This window comes from Hyla sarda, chromosome 7 (genome assembly GCF_029499605.1).
Source record: "Hyla sarda isolate aHylSar1 chromosome 7, aHylSar1.hap1, whole genome shotgun sequence".
Lineage (NCBI taxonomy): Eukaryota > Metazoa > Chordata > Amphibia > Anura > Hylidae > Hyla > Hyla sarda.
In genome coordinates this window covers 105,707,103-105,725,768 of record NC_079195.1, presented here as the reverse complement: position 1 = coordinate 105,725,768, position 18,666 = coordinate 105,707,103, and the positions used below count along the sequence as shown (strand labels likewise).

The window sequence follows — 18,666 nt, the reverse complement described above, 5'->3', positions numbered from 1 at the left end:
AAACCTCTCCTGCTCTGGACAGTTCCTGACATGGACAGAGGTGTCAGCAGAGAGCACTGTGGTCAGACAGAAAGGAAATTCAAAAGGAAAAGAACTAAATCTGTAGTGTACAACAGCTGATAAGTACTGGAAGGATTAAGATTTTTTAATAGAAGTCATTTACAAATCTGTTTAACTTTTTGGCACCAGTTTCTTAAAAAAAAATATGTGTTCCAGTGGAGTATCCCTTTAAGGCCCAAATGGGTTAAATGCTTCCCGTTCTCTACAGCCTCTTCTCGGGTCCACAGCCTTGGATGACAGCTGTACCGCCGCTGTTTACATCACACGGCCCTCTGGTCAGCTGACCGGCCACACGGGACTCGTGGCGTCAGGCGGTGTCCGCCCCCCGGAGTCACGTGACGGCGGCAGCGGGTGGAGCTGTGAGGTCGGTGCGGAGGGTCTGGTCCGGTCGGTGGGAGAAGATGGTGAGTGTCCGGAAACGCCGGGAAGAGAGGCCTCTGCAGAGAGCCAGGATGGCAGCAGGCAGGACGGCGTGCCCTGCAGGATAGGCCGGGGATGAGCCGGGGCCTAGTACGGGACAGCCGGCCTGAGCTGTCACAAGTACAGCACAACTTCCCATAGACATGTGATGAGTCCGTGCAGCACCGCCCTGCTGGCCGGGCACGGCTCCCCCAGTCTCCTGTACGTCTGTGCCCGCAGTGAGTGTGCAGCCAGGCAGCACCCAAGGCCCATGCCTAGTAATGACAGCCCAGGAGCCAGAGGGAGGGTATGCAGCCTGCAGGCCTTCCTACACTAGGATTCCCCGTCAGGAGCCTTAGAAAAGTTCAGGCAGTTGTTAGGGCACTGAAGGGGGCACCACCTCTGGACAAGTATGGCAGGGGGCACCACCTCTGGACAAGTATGGCAGGGGGCACCACCTCTGGACAAGTATGGCAGGGGGCACCACCTCTGGACAAGTATGGCAGGGGGCACCACCTCTGGACAAGTATGGCAGGGGGCACCACCTCTGGACAAGTATGGCAGGGGGCACCACCTCTGGACAAGTATGGCAGGGGGCACCACCTCTGGACAAGTATGGCAGGGGGCACCTACTGTAGAGACTACTGCTGTCGTCTTCAACCTGTGGCTTTTCAGTAATCCCAGTTAGTCTGTGTCTATTGATGCATGCTGGGAGTTGTAGTTCTGCAGCTGTCCTCTGCTTGTGTATTGTCAGGCCCTTTTATGTCTGTTCTCATGGTAGACACCAAGCGGCCCATTGTGTGTCCATTGTGACAAGCCTCATCTGTAGATGTCTGCAATCTACCAAAGTTTAAGAAGGTGGCCAAAATGTCTACTTTATATTTAACAGAGACCTATAAGGTTTCTATTAGGTCAAGCTAGGCCTGGGCAGTATGACCAAATACGTGTATCACGGTATTTTTGTAACTTATGGTGGTTCCACAGTATATAACTGTATTTCCCCCCCCCCCCCCCAAATTAATTATTAGCCCACCCGCAAGCGCTGCCCTCCTCATCTTCCTGTTTGTTGCGGCCACCAGCAAGGACACTCTATACTGTACCCCTGTGCCTGGGCTGCAAATGGTAAACAAAATAAACTTTAACGCACGTTACTACATTGGCCTTACGCTGGGGACAGGGACGTCGGAGAGCCGTCAGCCTATCACCGTCCGCAGCGATGTTCCGCCAGCCGGCTTCTTACATGACAGTGCGCTCAACCTATCACCGGCCGAGGCAGAACATCACTGTGGCCGGTGATAGGCTGACGGCTGTCTGACGTTCCCGTCCCCAAGAAGCAGGTCCGGACCGACGGGGAAGGTGAGTTAAAGTTTATTTTGTTTACTATTTGCAGCCCGGGCATAGGGATACAGCTATAGTGTCAGCGCCGGCAGCCGCAGGAGGGCAGCGCTCGCGGGTCACATATGATTAGTTCCCCGATGCGGGGACAGCACAGCGCTGGGCTGATAATTCATTCATTCCCGAGGGGGAGGGGCCAAACTGGTATTGCGGTATGGGGAAAAATTAATATCATGCAGGACAAAAATTTCGGTGTTCGGTATGAATTGGTATACCGCCCAGCACTAGGTCAAACACGAACTGACTTATTCTCTAAGATTGCGTTCACACGCTATTACTAGCAGTGGGTTTCACGATGTGGGAAACCTGCTGCGAGCTACGCTACCATTGATTTGAATGGGTCCACAGACAGTCCGCAATAGTGTCAGATTTGCGGACTGTCCGCGGACCCATTTAAATCAATGGTAGTGTAACTCGCAGCGGGAAACTCGCTGCTATCTACTAGTGTGTGAATGCACCCTAAAGCAGTGTTTTGCAACCAGGGTGCCTCCAGCTGTTGCAAAACTACAATTCCCAGCATGCCAGACATGCCGGGAGTTGTAATTTCGGAAAAGCTGGAGGCACCCTGGTTGAGAAACACCTCTGTAAAGGATTCCCCTTTTTTACTACTGCCTCCTGTAGTGGAAATGTAGTATTGGGGTATGTCCACACTGACGAAAAATTTTCAGAATGTCCGCACGATAAACATTCCGCACATTTGACTAACCAGCAGGCACCAGGATTGCTCAGAAATGCACCAGCTCATAAACAGCAATGAACTCCACAGAAAGATTAGACTTGACTATTCTTTTTGCGGACAATGAAATCTCAAATGTCGTGCCAGTACTTGCCGTGTGAACAGTGCAGCAGATTCCCATTGAAATTAATGGGACTCTGTGGCGACGGAAGGTCCATGCAGAACATTTAGTGCGGACATTCCGCTTAATCTTCGAGGTGTAAACCTGGCCTTGCACATCAGTACATAGTCATGTCCTCCAGATTCTTCTGGGGGGGAAAGTCCGCCTCAAACTCTGGGGTGTACACTGTACGGCGGAACCCCATTGCCAGCAATGGGATTTTGCTGCAGCGGAATTTCCGAGCGGAATTTCAAAACTGAATTCCGCTCGGAAATTCCATAGTGTGAAGCCGGCTTTACAGTTTTAATTGCATAGCTCATAGAGCAGTGCTTCCCAACCAGTGTGCCTCCAGCTGTTGCAAAACTAAAACTCCCAGCATACCCGAACAGCCAACGGCTGTCCGGGTATGCTGTGAGTTGTAGTTTTTCAACAACTGGAGGCACACTGGTTGGGAAGCACTGTCATAGAGCTTTACGCTCCCTTGTCCACTCTCCACTCTAAGGGTACGTTCAGACAAGCAAATTTACAGTGGATTTTATACTGTGGATCCGCTGCTGAAGGACCGCTGTTTGGTGCCTTTACATGTGCCTGCTCGGAGCGGCAATAGGCCGCTACGTGCAGACACACTGAAGCGATGTGCAAATGGCCGCGCATGCGCAGTGTACTCGCACAAATCGCGGCCGCTCCCCCTGCTCAATGAGCTAGGCCGAGAGCTGCCACGATGTGCGAGTATACTGCGCATGCGCGTGGCAACTCCCACATCGCAGTGTGTCTGTTCGTAGTGGCGTATTGCCGCTCTGAGCTGGCACATGTAAAGGCAGCATAAAGAGGTCCTTCAGCGGCGGATCCACAGCGAAATACGCGTGTAAAATCCACTCGTCTGAACGTACTCTAACTCCTGATTTGACAACTGTTACAGCGCAGAGGCAGAAGGCCGTCAGTCCGTGGGAGGGGAGGATAGGCACGGATTAGTGCGGTCTACATGGCATGTGCAGCTCATTGAGAGGATTACTTGGGGCTATACGGATACTCATTGGGAATTTTTTTAAAAATTTTTATCAATTGGTTCCAGAAAGATAAACAGATTTGTAAATGACTTCTATTAAACAATCTTAATCCTTCCAGTACTTATCAGCTGCTGTTATGATCCACAGGAAGTTCTTTTCTTTTTGAATTTCCTTTCTGCCTGACCACAGTGCTCTCTGCTGACACCTCTTTCCATTTCAGGAACTGTCCGGAGTACAAGCAAATCCCCATAGAAAACCTATCCTGCTCTGGACAGTTCCTAAAATGGACAGGGGTGTCAGCAGAGAGCACTGTGGTCAGGCAGAAAGGAAGTTAAAAAAGAAAAGAACTTCCTGTGGATAATTTGGCAGCTGATAAGTACTGGAAGGATTAACATTTTTTAATAGAAGTAACTTACAAATTTATTTAACTTTCTGGCACCAGTTAATTTAAAAGAAAATGTTTTCCAGTGGAGTGCCCCTTTAAAGTGTTAAATCCAGTTTCAGTTGAACTGCTAGTTGTCACTGAAGACCCACACATATACATGATATATGAGGGCACTGCAAAGACAAGGGATCTTTATATATAAACATCTTACCTGAATTGCTTCCATAACAAACAAGGGTGATGTGTTGGCGTTTATTGTTGTGAAAACTAATGGCCGCTGTTATTTTTAGTGTATTGTGTGTTATGTCCTAATAAAGAAATGTTACCCACCAATGCTGAAATCTGGGTGGAAAGGTTTGGGGCAGGGGGTGTAATTGTATGTAATTCGGGAAGTGTGAAGCCACATTGCCAATGTTGTCTAGTGTCTTTAAAGGGGTACTCCAGCCCCAAGACATCTTATTCCCTATCCAAAGGATAGGGGATAAGATGTCTGATCGCGGGGGTTCCGTCACTGGGGACCCCCGCAATCTAGCATGCAGCACCCACCTGTAAGCACTGCTGGAAGCGCTCTCAGTGTTCTGCCTCCCGACCATGGGGACGGAGTATCGTGATGTCACGACTCTGCCCCCGTGTGACGTCACGATACTCCGTCCCCGTGGTCGGGAGGCAGAACACTGAGAGCGCTTCCAGCAGTGCTTACAGGTGGGTGCTGCATGCTAGATTGTGGGGGTCCCCAGCGGCGGGATTATCTGTCTTGTGATTCTCACAGGCCATAAGATTGTATCCCTTGTGGATCTTATTTCTTCACAGTTAAAGGAGATATCCAGTGGTGAACAACTTATCCCCTATCCTAAGGATAGGAGATAAGTTGCAGATGGCGTTGGGTCCGACCGCTGGGGGCCCCCCCGCAATCTCCTGTACGGGGCCTTCGGCAATCTCCGGCCCTGCCATAGCGATGTATTGAGGGGGCGTGTCGGCCGCCACTTCGTGCGGTAGTCGACACCCGCTATCTGGCCGGAGAGCCTGGCCCCCGTACAGAGAGATCGCAGGGGGCCCCAATGGTCGGACCCCCCCGCGATCTCAAAATTATCCCCTATCCTTATACGTTTTTCACCACTGGACTACCCCTTTAAGGAATCTGCTCCATTTCCTGACAATTACATTCACAATTTCTAGTTTCTCTGACAAACCGTTGACAGATTTTCATAGTCAAAACTCCTTTTTCTGATCCTTCATCACATGTACTGTATATAGAGTTCTTATGTGATGTGTACAATCATTCAAAGGTGTATCAAAGAGGACCTACCCAAGAGAAAGGCCACCTACCTTACAAACATTGCAAAAACTTGGATGTGTTCACACAGGCCAGTGCATACCAATAAGGTAGAGCAAAAATGTTTGCCTTATGGTAAAAATACAGAGGTAATATATCAAGGCTTGCATACTAGTTTTCTGAGGTAAAAAAAAAGCCACAAGTTTAGTTTTGTTCAAAATTTGTGCATTTGTACACAAAAATTAACGTTGCACAATAATTTGCAACTTTATGTCAGATTTCTAATATGAGCATTGATAACCCCCCCCCCCCCCCCCCCCATTATCAACCTGTATAAATGCATGGGAAATGGCTGCTTCCCAGGTGCAGTACCCCTTCTTGCGATCGGTTAGGTTTCATTAGGTTGTTTTGTGGTATTATTGCTGCTTTAGGATGTCTGCTGTTCTTAGTACATACCCTACAGTCATTCCAGAGTATTAGACTTCACCCATTGATGTGACATCCTGTAGGGTTTACATAAATGACTGACGTGCCGATGTCGTGACCATGTAGTTCTGACGTGTGACTTCTCCTTCTCCACAGAGTTTTCTGAGTGGTTTATTTGGTCCCATTTGTGAGATAGAAGTTGTTCTCAATGATGCAGACACCAGGAAGCTTTCGGAGATTAAAACTGAAGAAGGCAAAATTGAAAAACACTTTTTGTTCTACGATGGGGAGTCAGTAGCTGGAAAGGTAAGCCTGTCTTTACTATATATAGATATATATGTGTGTGTGTGTATATGTATGTGTATATATATATATATATATATATATAATATTATACACACACACATACAGTGGTCCCTCAACATACGATGGTAATCTGTTCCAAATGTTGAGGGAACCGTGCAATGTAAAGCATAGGACAGTGGTCTACAACCTGCGGACCTCCAGATGTTGCAAAACTACAACACCCAGCATGCCCGGACAGCCAACGGCTGTCCGGGCATGCTGGGAGTTGTAGTTTTGCAACATCTGGAGGTCCGCAGGTTGAAGACCACTGGTATTGGAGGTTATACTCATGTGTCCCCACCGCTCCGGACTGTCACCGCTGCCCTGGATGTCGCCTTCCATCGCTGTCGCCGTGTCCCCGACGCTCCGGCGCTCCGGCAATGCCTGGTTCTCCGTCGCTCTCCGTCGCCGCCATCACGTCGCTACGCACGCCGCTCCTATTGGATGACGAGACGGCGTGTGCAGCGACGTGATGACGACGATGGAGAGCGCCGACGATGCAGGGGATCCCGAAGAGGATGCGCCGAAGCCCCGAGGACAGGTAAGTGATCGACAGCGGATCACACGGGGCACCGTAAACGGCTATCCGGTGGCAGCTGAAGCCGTTTATGCGATGGCCCCGACATACAAAAGCATCATATGTTGATGCTGCCTTCAACATGCGATGACCTCTGAGAGGCCATCGTATGTTGAAATGATCGTATGTCGGGGTCATCATAGGTCGGGGGGGTCACTGTATATATAATGAAGGGGAGATTTATCAAAACCTGTCCAGAGGAAAAGTTGCTGAGTTGCCCATAGCAACCAATCAGATTGCTTCTTTCATTTTTCAGAGGCCTTTTTGAAAATGAAAGAAGCGATCTGATTGGTTGCTATGGGTAAGTTGGTAAGGTGTAGTTTAGTAGGAAAGTTACTGTTATTGGCTAATGTAAAAAAAAAAAAAAGTTATATTTGCAAGCTTTAGGAGCACATGGGCGCCTTGAGAGAGAGAGAGAGAGAGGAACATAACATCTAAAGGGGTTTCCAGGCCTTTTTAGCAGGGGATAAAACATATCTCTCTGCTCACTTCCTGTTCTGTGTCGCTGCCGCTGCATTGGACAACCTGCCAGGAGTTCCCCCTCGGTGACATCACTGTATATTGTACACCAGACACTGCACCCAATCCTTGGCCTCAGCGGTCACGTTGAAGAGCAAGGGGTTCTTTCTGAATTGAATTTGCTTAATTTCCCCACATTTCTGCTGGGCATCTTGTACTTCTCATTGGAGGATGTACATGAGAACCTTTAAGTGGTTATATAGTCCTTTTGGGTATGTTGCCTATTTTGATAATTTAAGGGTACAGAACTTTTACTCTTAAATGGGAATACGCCAGTGTCTGATGGTGTTGAGAGGGCAATTCTAACAAGGATATTCTTTGTATCAAATCTGTCAGATGGTTTATAATGGTCTCAAAGTAGTATATTATAGGATAAGCAGAGCTGTGTGATATAAAGATTTATTTATTTTTTATGTGTGTGTGCAGAATTTCTGAGTAAGGACAGGTTTACACTGCAGAAAATGTGCAGAATGTCCGCACAGAAATAAAATGTGCGGACGTTACACACATTTGACTAAACTGGCGGCTGCAAGAACCAATCGGAAATGTGCCATCTTCCGCAGAGAGAATATACATATCTTTTCTTTCTGTGCATGTCGGAATTCTACACTGTAAACAGTGCCGCAGGATCCCATTGAATTCAAGCAGCAGACATTCTGCACCAATTCTGCCATGTGAGCATACCCTAAGAAGAACAAATTCTGACAGGACTCCTAGGAGAGACAGTAAGGTGATGTTCACATGCCAGAATTTCTGTATGAAAATTTAGCAGTAAATTCTGAATTGCCCATTCACTTCAATGGAATTCCTACAGCGGAAATTCTTCTATGTGAATGTAACAGCAGAATCCCGTTGAAGTGTATTAGCTAGAAATTCACACACAGGCTGGTGGGTTAGGCGGGGTTCACACTTCGATGATTCCGAGCATGGCCATAGACTGCAATGTCTGCTGAGCAGCAATCTGCCAGAACATTTAACAATTCTGGTGGAATTTTTCAAACAGATTTTCCAGGCAGAAAGTCCGCCTTGAAAACTCTGCAGTGTGCACTGTGAAGCGGAATTCCATTGCCAACAATGGGACTCTGCTGCACCGGAATTTCCAAGCCGAACTTCAAAACGAAATTCCGGTCGGAAACTCTGTGCTGTGAACCTGGCCTTAGGCTAGGTTCACACTTAGGAAGGTCCGGATAGAAACATTTCTCCCAGAGATTCTGAGTGTGCCCAGTGCCAACTGAATCAGTTGGCACTAGGACCACACAGACGTCAGCGTCTCCATAGACTGCAAAGTCTGCAGAGGGGATTCTGCCTAAAGAAATAATTTTTAGGAGTCTTGTCAGGAATTACTTTTTACTCAATCCTGATCCAAATAATATTAACCATATAAATCGGCTTCTCTCAATTGTTTCCTTCTCGTATCCTTCTCTATAGTATAAACAACCTGAAAAGTTTACTATTAATTGTTACTATTCTTTTAACAAACTTGTATTAGTCAGTATTAAAAGTCAATGTAAGACTTAGTATTATATCTTAGAAAACTGTCTTTTGCCTCTTATGGGGCTCCTTTCTTGCTCCACTCCAAAACTCCCTTTTCACTTCTGAAAAACTTCTTATCTGTCGTGAGATGGATCAGCTTACTTGTATCAAGTTAATGCTGCAAAAAGTCTGTGTAGGATGGGTTAGGGCTTGTTAACATTACAATTTTGCATTATGTTGTGTCTAAGTTGCGATGCCGACAAATGTATTTCCTGACTTGCCCCTAGACTTCAGTTTGGTCCTCCTCTTTAAAAACATATACTTGACATAAATTAATTGTTAAATATTACAGTCAATGGGAAACATATATAAAAACATAAACACTTAAGTTAAATATTTATTGATTTATTTCATATTTATATATTTTAAGTCATGCTTAGAAGTGGGAAACCAACTTTAGTTAAAAGAGAAAAGTTGTCTTTGAAACATAAATGTGTATGCAAATCTATAGCTATGTGTTAACTTAAAAAATTATGCGCTAAAGGGTCACACATTGCATATACCCAGCATATTTCATGCTGTGCAACATCCGCAGCACAGCTGGAAATATGCTGCGTTATCACCTATGAGCAGATACACTGGCCCCCCGACTCCAAACCTCACTGTGTACACAGGGCTGCTGCTGCAGGAAGCCCTGTGTGTCTGCTCAAAGGAGAATATGCAGCATATTTTGTGCAGCATGAAATACGCTGCATACAGTGGGGCAAAAAGTATTAAGTCAGCCACCAATTGTGCAAGTTCTCCCACTTAAAAAGATGAGAGAGGCCTGTAATTTTCATCATAGGTATACCTCAACTATGAGAGATAAATCCATAAAATCACATTGTCTGATTTTTAAAGAATGTATTTGCAAATTATGGTGGAAGTATTTCCTCACCTACAAACAAGTAAGATTTCTGGTTCCCACAGACCTGTAACTTCTTCTTTAAGAGTCTCCTCTGTCCTCCACTCGTTACCTGTATTAATGGCTCCTGTTTGAACTTATCAGTAATAAAAGACGCCTGTCCACAACCTCAAACAGTCACACTCCAATTTCCACTATAGCCAAGACCAAGAGCTGTTGAAGGACACCAGAAACAAAATTGTAGACCTGCACCAGGCTGGGAAGACTGAATCTGCAATAGGCAAGCAGCTATGTGTGACGAAGTTAACTGTGGGACCAATTACTAGAAAATGTAAGACATACAAGACAAAGGCTACCCTCAGTAACACACTACGCCGCCAGGGACTCAAATCGTGCAGTGCCAGACGTGCCCCCCTGCTTAAGCCAGTACATGTCCGGGCCTGTCTGAAGTTTGCTAAAGAGCATTTGGATGATCCAGAAGAGTAGTGGGAGAATGTCATATGGTCAAATGAAACCAAATTAGAACTTTTTGGAGGAGAACACCATACCTACTGTGAAGCATGGGGGTGGAAACATCATGATTTGGGGCTGTTTTTCTGCTAAGGGACCAGGACGACTGATCCGTCTAAAGGAAAGAATGATTGGGATCATGCATCATGTGAATTTGAGTGAAAACCTCCTTCCATCAGCAAGGGCATTGAAGATGAAAGGTGTCTGGGTCTTTCAGCAGGATAATGATCCCAAACACACCGCTCGGGCAACGAATGAGTGGCTTCGAAAGAAGCATTTCAAGATCCTGGAGTGGCCTGGCCAGTCTCCAGATTTCAACCCCATAGAAAACCTTTGTAGGTAGTTGAAAGTCCGTGTTGCCCAGCGACAGCCCCAAAACATCACTGCTCTAGAGATCTGCATGGAGGAATGGGCCAAAATACCGGCAACAATGTGTGAAAACCTTGTAAAGACTTCCAGAAAACATTTGACCTCTGTCATTGCCAACAAAGGGTATATAACAAAGTATTGAGATGAACTTTTGTTATTGACCAAATATTTATTTTCCACCATAATTTTCAAATTCTTTAAAAATCAGACAATGTGATATTATGGATTTTTTTTCTCATTATGTCTCTCATAGTTGAGGTATACCTATGATGAAAATACAGGCCTCTTGCATCTTTTTAAGTGGGGGAACTTGCACAATTGGTGGCTGACTAAATACTTTTTTGCCCCACTGTGTGTGTGTGTGTGTGTGTGTGTGTGTGTGTGTGTATATGTATATGTGTGTATATATATATATATATATATCTATATCTATATCTCAGGGCCGCTGTGCTCCACCTCCAATCATTATTTAAAGCTAGATGAAGAACATGGTCATCACCCAGCTAGGCACTCAATGCAGGAGACTGGTTCCATAAACTATAATGGAGCCTGTCTGCAGTCCGGCAGCACCCCACCAAGGTGCAGTTTTCAATGTGACTTATGGCCGTGTAGTGAACTACTGTTTTGCTGCAAAACCATGTAGCCATTGACAATTGAAATGCTTGCAGGTGAAATGAAGTTGAAACCTTCACCAATAACATAACTAGGGGGTGATTTATCATTGTTGTCTTTAGAAAGTGTGTTTTAAAGTAATTTATTTTTGCTTTTTTGTTGTGCTTACGTGCCCGAAATTTATAATACTATCGCAGGGGGTTGATAAATTTGGCGCACGTATGAAAAAAAAAAAAACACTTCAGAACACCATTTTGTATGATTCCTCCTCTCAACTTTTTGCACAAAAAGTTGTAGTTGCGGCAAAAATGTTCAACTTTGTAAAAGTTCTTTCCAAAGGTAGCCAGGTCTGGGCTGGTGTAGAATTGTGATGTTTTGGAGGGAGTTGGGACTTTTTGTGCCTCATTTGCACTTGATAAATTTGTTACCACTACAAAGTAAAAACTAAAATTTACTTTTGAAAGGTCAATTGCAGTTTTTTTCTTACAGCATAAAAAGTGCTTAGGCGCACGTGCAACATTTCAAGCGCCTAGTGTAGGAAAAAAAACAACTCTAAAGACAATGATAAATCTCCCCCATAGTGACCCCACTTCAACCAGAATTTGTTCAATTTTGATTGTGTTTTTTTTTTTTTTTTTTTTTTTTTTTTTATAGATAGATATTTATATAGCTATCCATCCATCCCAGAAAGTTAAACAGATTTGTAAATTACTTCTATTAAAAAATCTTAATCCTTTCAGTACTTATGAGCTGCTGAAGTTGAATTGTTCTTTTTCTAAGTGCTGTCTGATGACAACTGTCTGGGGAACTGTCCAGAGTAGAAGCAAATCCCTATAACAAACCTCTTCTACTCTGTGCAGTTCCCGAGACAAGCAGAGATGTCAGCAGAAAAGAACAACTCCACTTCAGCAGATGATAATTATTGGAAGGATTAAGATTGTGTAATAGATGTAATTTACAAATCTGTTTAACTTTCTGGAGCCGGTTGATATATATATTCCTGGAATACCCCTTTAATAGTCAGCAGATATAGCAGGGTTTATGATCTGCTAAACCTCCATTCAGTGCTCATTCTGCTTTGGTCTGCTGTTAGGGGCTGTATTCCTAGCAGCCACGCTTCAAGACATTATTTAGCTGTGAATCTCATGGCCAGAGTGGCAGAGAAGGGAAAATTCCGCTTTTCTATCTATAGTAACACCATATCAATTTAGCATTTCAGCACTTACATGTTACTTACAGAGTAGCTGTTGCCTGTAATGCATTAAATATGCATTGCTGAATTTCTGCTGTTTTCTTAAGAAAAATGAGAATTAAAAATCTTTTCTTCTTTCTAGGTCAATATAGTCTTCAAGCAACCCGGTAAAAGACTAGAGCACCAGGGAATAAGAATTGAGTTTGTTGGACAAATTGGTGAGCTTGTATATCATCTACTCTATAGAAGCTGGTAAATACTGTATGGAGTTGACTAGTATTACATTTGTGAGAGAGTTGCAGATGTGGACCTGTCCATTCTCCGTGTCTGTTATAGGCAATAATTGTCTTTCCCATAATATAATAAATCTAAAGCATTTTCCCATATTGCTCTGTGATGTGCTATTCCTCTGTTGTTTTTATCATAAATACGTTGACCTCTAGGGTGCATCCCTGTATACTGACCCTGTCCACTTTGACAGGAGCAATATTAACACTCAGTTGACTCTTTAGGCATACCTATTGAAGTAGGAAAAGCAGAGGAGCAGCACAAGTCTGAGCTATACCAATTGTACTTTGTAATGACACCTTTCATTTAACATAAAATGTAAGGGGAAACCCAAAAAAAAAAATTATTTGTGGAGGCAGATTGGAAAAAAAACTGCAATTTTGTATTTACGCATTGCACTTTGCAGTTAAACTGATCCGGTATTTTTATTCTGTGGGTCAGTACAATTAAAACAATGCATATTTCTATATCTTTACAAAAGTCCGCTGAGCTAACCAGCTATAGTAATTTTATCCTTTAGATGCCTTGATCACAGCATCTAAAGGGTTAATAGCAGACATCAACATGATTGGGGATGTCCGCCAATAGCGGTGAACTAATAGCAGCCAGTACCTGTTACAGCTCCTGCGTTCTCTTCACAGGTTGTAAACTCTGCAGGATGAAAATGTACATCCTGGTGCATTAGGTACCGAGGCACTAGGGTGTACATTTACGTCCATTGTCGTCTAGGGGCAGGGCTGTGGAGTCGGTAGATAAATATTCCGACCCCCGACTCCGCAGTTTTTTGTACTTCCGACTCCTCTGTATTAATATGCGAATGTATTTTATATATTCCTTGAAGGAAAGAAAGGCAACATACATGTCAATAGTAAGGGAGAAACAGCTAGCCTGGCACTGCTACTTCACACACTTGTGGATTATTACTCAGGTAGACACAATGCAGCAATATATTCATGTAAGCAGTGGAGGTGCAAGACATGATAGAAGATACAACACTTATGCACAAATCCAATAAAGAAAGAATTCAAGTGCACTCACCACATAGACTGCTTCTTCATTACTTTATTTCTTGTCACAAAAAGACATAATGCAGGGAGACGACATATAGGGGGTGTGCCCACGCACACCCCCTATATGTCGTCTCCGTGCATTATGTCTTTTTGTGACAAGAAATAAAGTAACGAAGAAGCAGTCTACGTGGTGAGGGCACTTGAATTCTTTCTTTATTGGATTTCAACATACATGTCATTACCACAGGACTACTGGCTGGGAAGCCAACAGTCTACTGTATTGAACAGTTTAAGCCCACCAAGTTCTTCTAAGCTCTTCTAGCAGAGAGAGAGGTAGTTGGACAGAAGCTGCTGCCTTCTCCTTTTTGTGTGCTGATCTTCTGCTGAAGATAGGGCAGTGGGAGGATCCAGGAAGGGGCATTTATTATAAAACATGATTTCCCTAGTAGAATCCCATAGTCATGTTTAAAGTTTAAGCTAACAATTGGAGTTTACAAGTTTTTATAGCGTTAGTTGAATGACTGCAGTTTTTCAGTCCAATGGTTTAGAGCTTCAGTCTTGAACTATTGACCCTCCATTCCCTTCACTAATACAAGTGTCTCTAGTCTTGCAAAAAACATATTTACTTAATGCCTTATCAGTGAGAGGCTAGGTTACCCATGGGTTCCCTGTAACAGCAGAACACAACACTATGGAAAGTAGAAGTATTGCCGCTCCTAATTGTGCGTTGCGTGCCATATAGTGAAGCACATGTAAAGCATACTACTTCACGGTCACTTGACGTGTTCGTTTTGTGGTTACATGAGGCACTGCATGCATTGGTCTTTATTCTTAAAGTAGAGAATTCATTCATTATAACTTTTTGTGAATTGGGACATTCCAATCTAAATTTAGTAGGAGTCGGTGCATTGTTTGCCGACTCCGACTCCAGGTACCCAAAATTTCGTCTGACTCCACAGCCCTGTCTAGGGGTTAAAATGAATCTGTCAGCCCATTGCACTCTATGAGCTGCAGACATGGGCAGACACATAATTGTGCATTAACACAAACGTTATTTTTTTTTTTTTTTTTAAAGCTTATGGTCTTTGCAAAAGTCCTAAAATAAGGTTTTTATTCTGGGCTTGGGTATCAGAGGCAGGGCTGAGTTTCTGAAGTAGGGTTGAATGATAGTAGAAGAGGTTTGCTTCTTCTTAGATAATACATATTTCTTATCCATTGGTATCTCAGCTGAGCAGTATTTAATAGGACAAGTCTGTGGGTCAAAAATGGTATGATAAACCCTATGATTTACATAGCAATTCTCCACCACCCCTGACAGTTTATGCTGCCCCCCACCACTTGTTAGAGATAAGTTATACATCATGATGCAGCTATTCTAAGACAAGTCTTCTGACTATGGTGGCCTGTTTCTGGGGTTGTGATGCCATGTAGATAAGATATCACCATTGTGACAATATATGGCTGCAGAGATAACGTGATGTGCAAAGTGTTGTAAATGAGAAATTGTGGTCGGCAAAGATTGAGAATTGGAAAATAAGTGTATCAGAAAAATCTATTTTGTGTTTTTGGCCTAAAGAAATGTTATCAGCTCTCCTTCACACTCCATTTTCTGGCTTTAAAAAAAAAAAAAAATCTAAAATGCTGACACTTATCTTTTTGAATAATGTGATTTCATACATTTATTTTATGCGACACTTGTCTTATAACAAATCATGTATTATTCTGCTTTAAATCACATGATTTACATGGATGTGGAAATCCTATCGCCCGATGCCTGGGACATGGCAGGGGAATTTTTCATACATTTAGCCCTGTATCGGGCAAGCAGGACCGGACCGACTTCCCCCTTTATTTTTAATAATGTCGGTGCTCAGGGTGTATCAGATGGGGGCCACAGCTAATAGCCTGGCATGCAGCAATTGCCACAGCCGGCTATTAACCCTTTAGATCGCCACTGTCAAAGTTGACAGTGGCGTCTAAAGGGATCTTGTAACTAGGGATCAACCAATTATCGGTATGGCCGATTTATTATCGGCCAATAATCACGATTTTGGGCATTATCGGTATCGGCAATTACCTTGCCGATAAGCCGATAATGCCCCACCGCCCGCACCGCGACCGCCACCCGCCGCACCGCACCCCCGACCCACCGCACCGCGTCGCACCCCCCACCGTGATGCTGGGCGGTATACCGATATGGATTTTTGCCCATACCGCTATACCGGTCAGGCCCCTCCCCCACCCTCCGAGTCAATAAAATTAATTAATTAAACTTACCCGTAATGGGGGTGGTCCGGGCCATCTATCCATCCTTCCTTCCTGTAGTGTCCGGGGGCGTTCCGGGTGAAGAGTGAACCGGTCTGGGCTGTCCTTCTTCTCCGGCGGTCATCTTCTCCACTCCGGGCAGGCTCCGGCCTAGTACACTGCATAGACGCCGCTACGCCGTGACGTCAGGTGCGTCGCTGCGCACGGGCGTCACTACGCAGCGGCGTCTATGCAGCGTACTAGGCCGGAGCCTGCCCGGAGTGGAGAAGATGACCCCCGGAGAAGGACAGCCCGGACCGGTTCACTCTTCACCCGGAATGCCCCCAGACACTACAGGAAGGAAGAGGATGGATGGCCCGGACCACCCTGACAGGTAGGGGGAGAGAAGCGGGTGGTGGCGGTGGCCTATGGCCCCGCAAAAGCCACTGCAGATCATTGATTTAAAGTGCCCGCTTTAAATCAATGATCTGCAGCGGTGTCGCAGGGGGTTAAATAGCCGATAACTTATACCGGAATATCGGTATAAGTTATCGGCTTTCGGCCCTAACCTGCACCGATTATCGGTATCGGCCCTAAAAAAAAACGATATCGGTCGATCCCTACTTGTAACCATCCCTCGTGGTCTAGTGGGGTGGATCTCGATGGCTAGAAGTTCATATCACCCCCACTTTCCATATAAAAAATATGTAAACACAAAAAAATATACCGTATTTATCGGCATATAACATGCACCCCCATTTTAACAGGGAAATTTAAGTAAAAAAAATAAAATGTAAAATAAATGACTTGGACTAAATGCCACATCATCCCCCCAACTTTGTTTTCTTCTGCACCTCAGTTTGGTCCTGTCCCCTCCAGTGCCACATCATTCCTTCCCTTTTATCAGTCCCTGTGCCACATTTACCCCTCTCATCGCCACCCCCCATGTCTCATCATCCCCCCCATGTCTCATCATTTCCCCCTGTCATAGACCACCAGTAGCCATACAGACATTAAGCATTTAGTGCCTCCCCCACCAACATTTCCCCGTCTCATCATCCACCCCCAACCTGTCTCATCATCCCCCCCCCCCCATCATGTTCCAGTGGTCTTGAACCTGTGTACCTCCAGATGTTGCAAAACTACAACTCCCATCAAGCCCGGACAGCCAACTGCTGTGGGATTGTCACTTGTTTTCTCCCGTACTGTTTTTTACAGAGCGGGGAGGAGACTCCGCTGGTCACTGATTTAAAGTGGCCGCGGCCGTGCTAATACTTAACAAGCAGCTGCTGCTGCTGCCGCTTTAAATCAGTGACCAGAAGATTTATCAGCGTATAACATGCAGGCAGGCTTTTTGCCTAGAAATTTAGGTTTTAAAAGCGCGTGTTATACGTCGATAAATACGGTATTTGGTATTGGCATGTATGTAATTGGCCGAAACTATTAAAATATATAACATTTTAGATCCTGTCCCATCAATGGCGTTAACTTAAATTTCAAATGACAGAATTGCTTTTTTGATGCTTATAACATCATATCCCAGAAAAAAGTCAAGTGTTCAAAAAGTCTGATCAATACCAAAATGGTACCGATACAAACACCAAATTATGGCCCAAAAACTGAGCCCTCCTACAGCCAGTATACGGAAAAATAATTTTTATTGGGGTCAGGAATTTAAAAAAAAAAAGTTTAAATTAGTAAAACATGACTGAAACAAATTTGGTATTGCTGTAATCAGGCTGACCTAAAGTATCAAAATAACATGTAAGCTTGACCACAAGTGAATGTGAAAAAAGAGAACCCCCAAATTAGCATATTTTATTTTTTATTTTTTCCAATTTCAACTCACAAATAATTTTTTTTTTGTATATATTTTTTTGTTTTGAAGCATAAGTTATGGGGAAAAATGACAGGTGTCATTACAAAGTACAATTGGTCCCGCAAAAAAAAGCTCTCATGTGTAGATGGAAAAATAAGAGTTATAGCCATTATAGGGCGAGGAGGAGAAAACAAAAGTGCAGAAACGAATAAAGACCTTTTATGTACGTACTATTTTGGTTGGAATTATTTTGTCTACCAGGACAAGTGGATTGTGTTCCGTTTTAGTCCCTTGGACAAGTAGATTTTTTTTTTAAATTTCCACACCCCTGCTTTATAATGAGAGAACACAACAAAAGGCATTTTTACACGGTTCTTTGTTTTTTCTTTGGGCAGGAAAAAAAAACCAGTGGAAATATCTGGAAAAAAAAAAAAAAAGTTCATCTCTGACCCTTACTAAGCACTTTGCCACTATTTTTTTTTCTGCCGATAATTTTTTGACAAAAATGCCACAAAAAAGTTATAAAACAAACTAAGGTCTGAGAGAGAGTAAATTACTTCTATTAAAAAATCTTAACCCTTCCAGTACTTATCAGCTGTTGTATACTACAGCGGAAGCTCTTTTCTTTTTGAATTTCCTTTCTGTCTGACCACAATGCTTTCTGGAACTGTCCAGAGTTGAAGCAAATCCCCATAGCAAACCTCTCCTGCTCTGGACAGTTTCTAACATGGACCGAGATGTCAGCAGAGAGCACTGTGGTCAGACAGAAAGAAAATTCAACAAGAAAACTCCTGTGGAGCATACAGTAGCTAATAAGTACTGGAAGGTTTAAAGTCATTTACAAATCTGTTTTAAAGGAAAACTGCCACTGAACTCTCCCCGCACTAACCAGAGGTACTGGCTGGTAGTGCGGGGGACGCTGATCAAAATGCGGCCTACCATGCCCGGATTTGTTGCGCCGTTCACCCGTTATCTTCATTATTCTTGATATGCAAATTATCTAACTGGCACAGGATTAGAAGG

General features: G+C 44.1%; 1 protein-coding gene across 2 annotated transcripts in view; it reads left to right on the top strand.

The window, feature by feature from the left end:
• Positions 1 to 307: 307 nt before the first annotated feature.
• Positions 308 to 18,666, top strand: part of VPS26A (VPS26 retromer complex component A) — a 35,675-nt gene continuing 17,316 nt past the window's right edge. The window contains exons 1-3 of one of the 2 annotated variants that reach the window (XM_056530309.1): positions 308 to 464; positions 5,938 to 6,087; positions 12,425 to 12,500. In XM_056530309.1, coding sequence (XP_056386284.1) covers positions 462 to 464; positions 5,938 to 6,087; positions 12,425 to 12,500 — 229 coding nt within the window. In that variant the 5' untranslated portion in view covers positions 308 to 461. Of the gene's footprint in view, positions 465 to 597; positions 767 to 5,937; positions 6,088 to 12,424; positions 12,501 to 18,666 lie in introns of those variants that run through there. The other variant, XM_056530308.1, reaches the window with a different exon arrangement.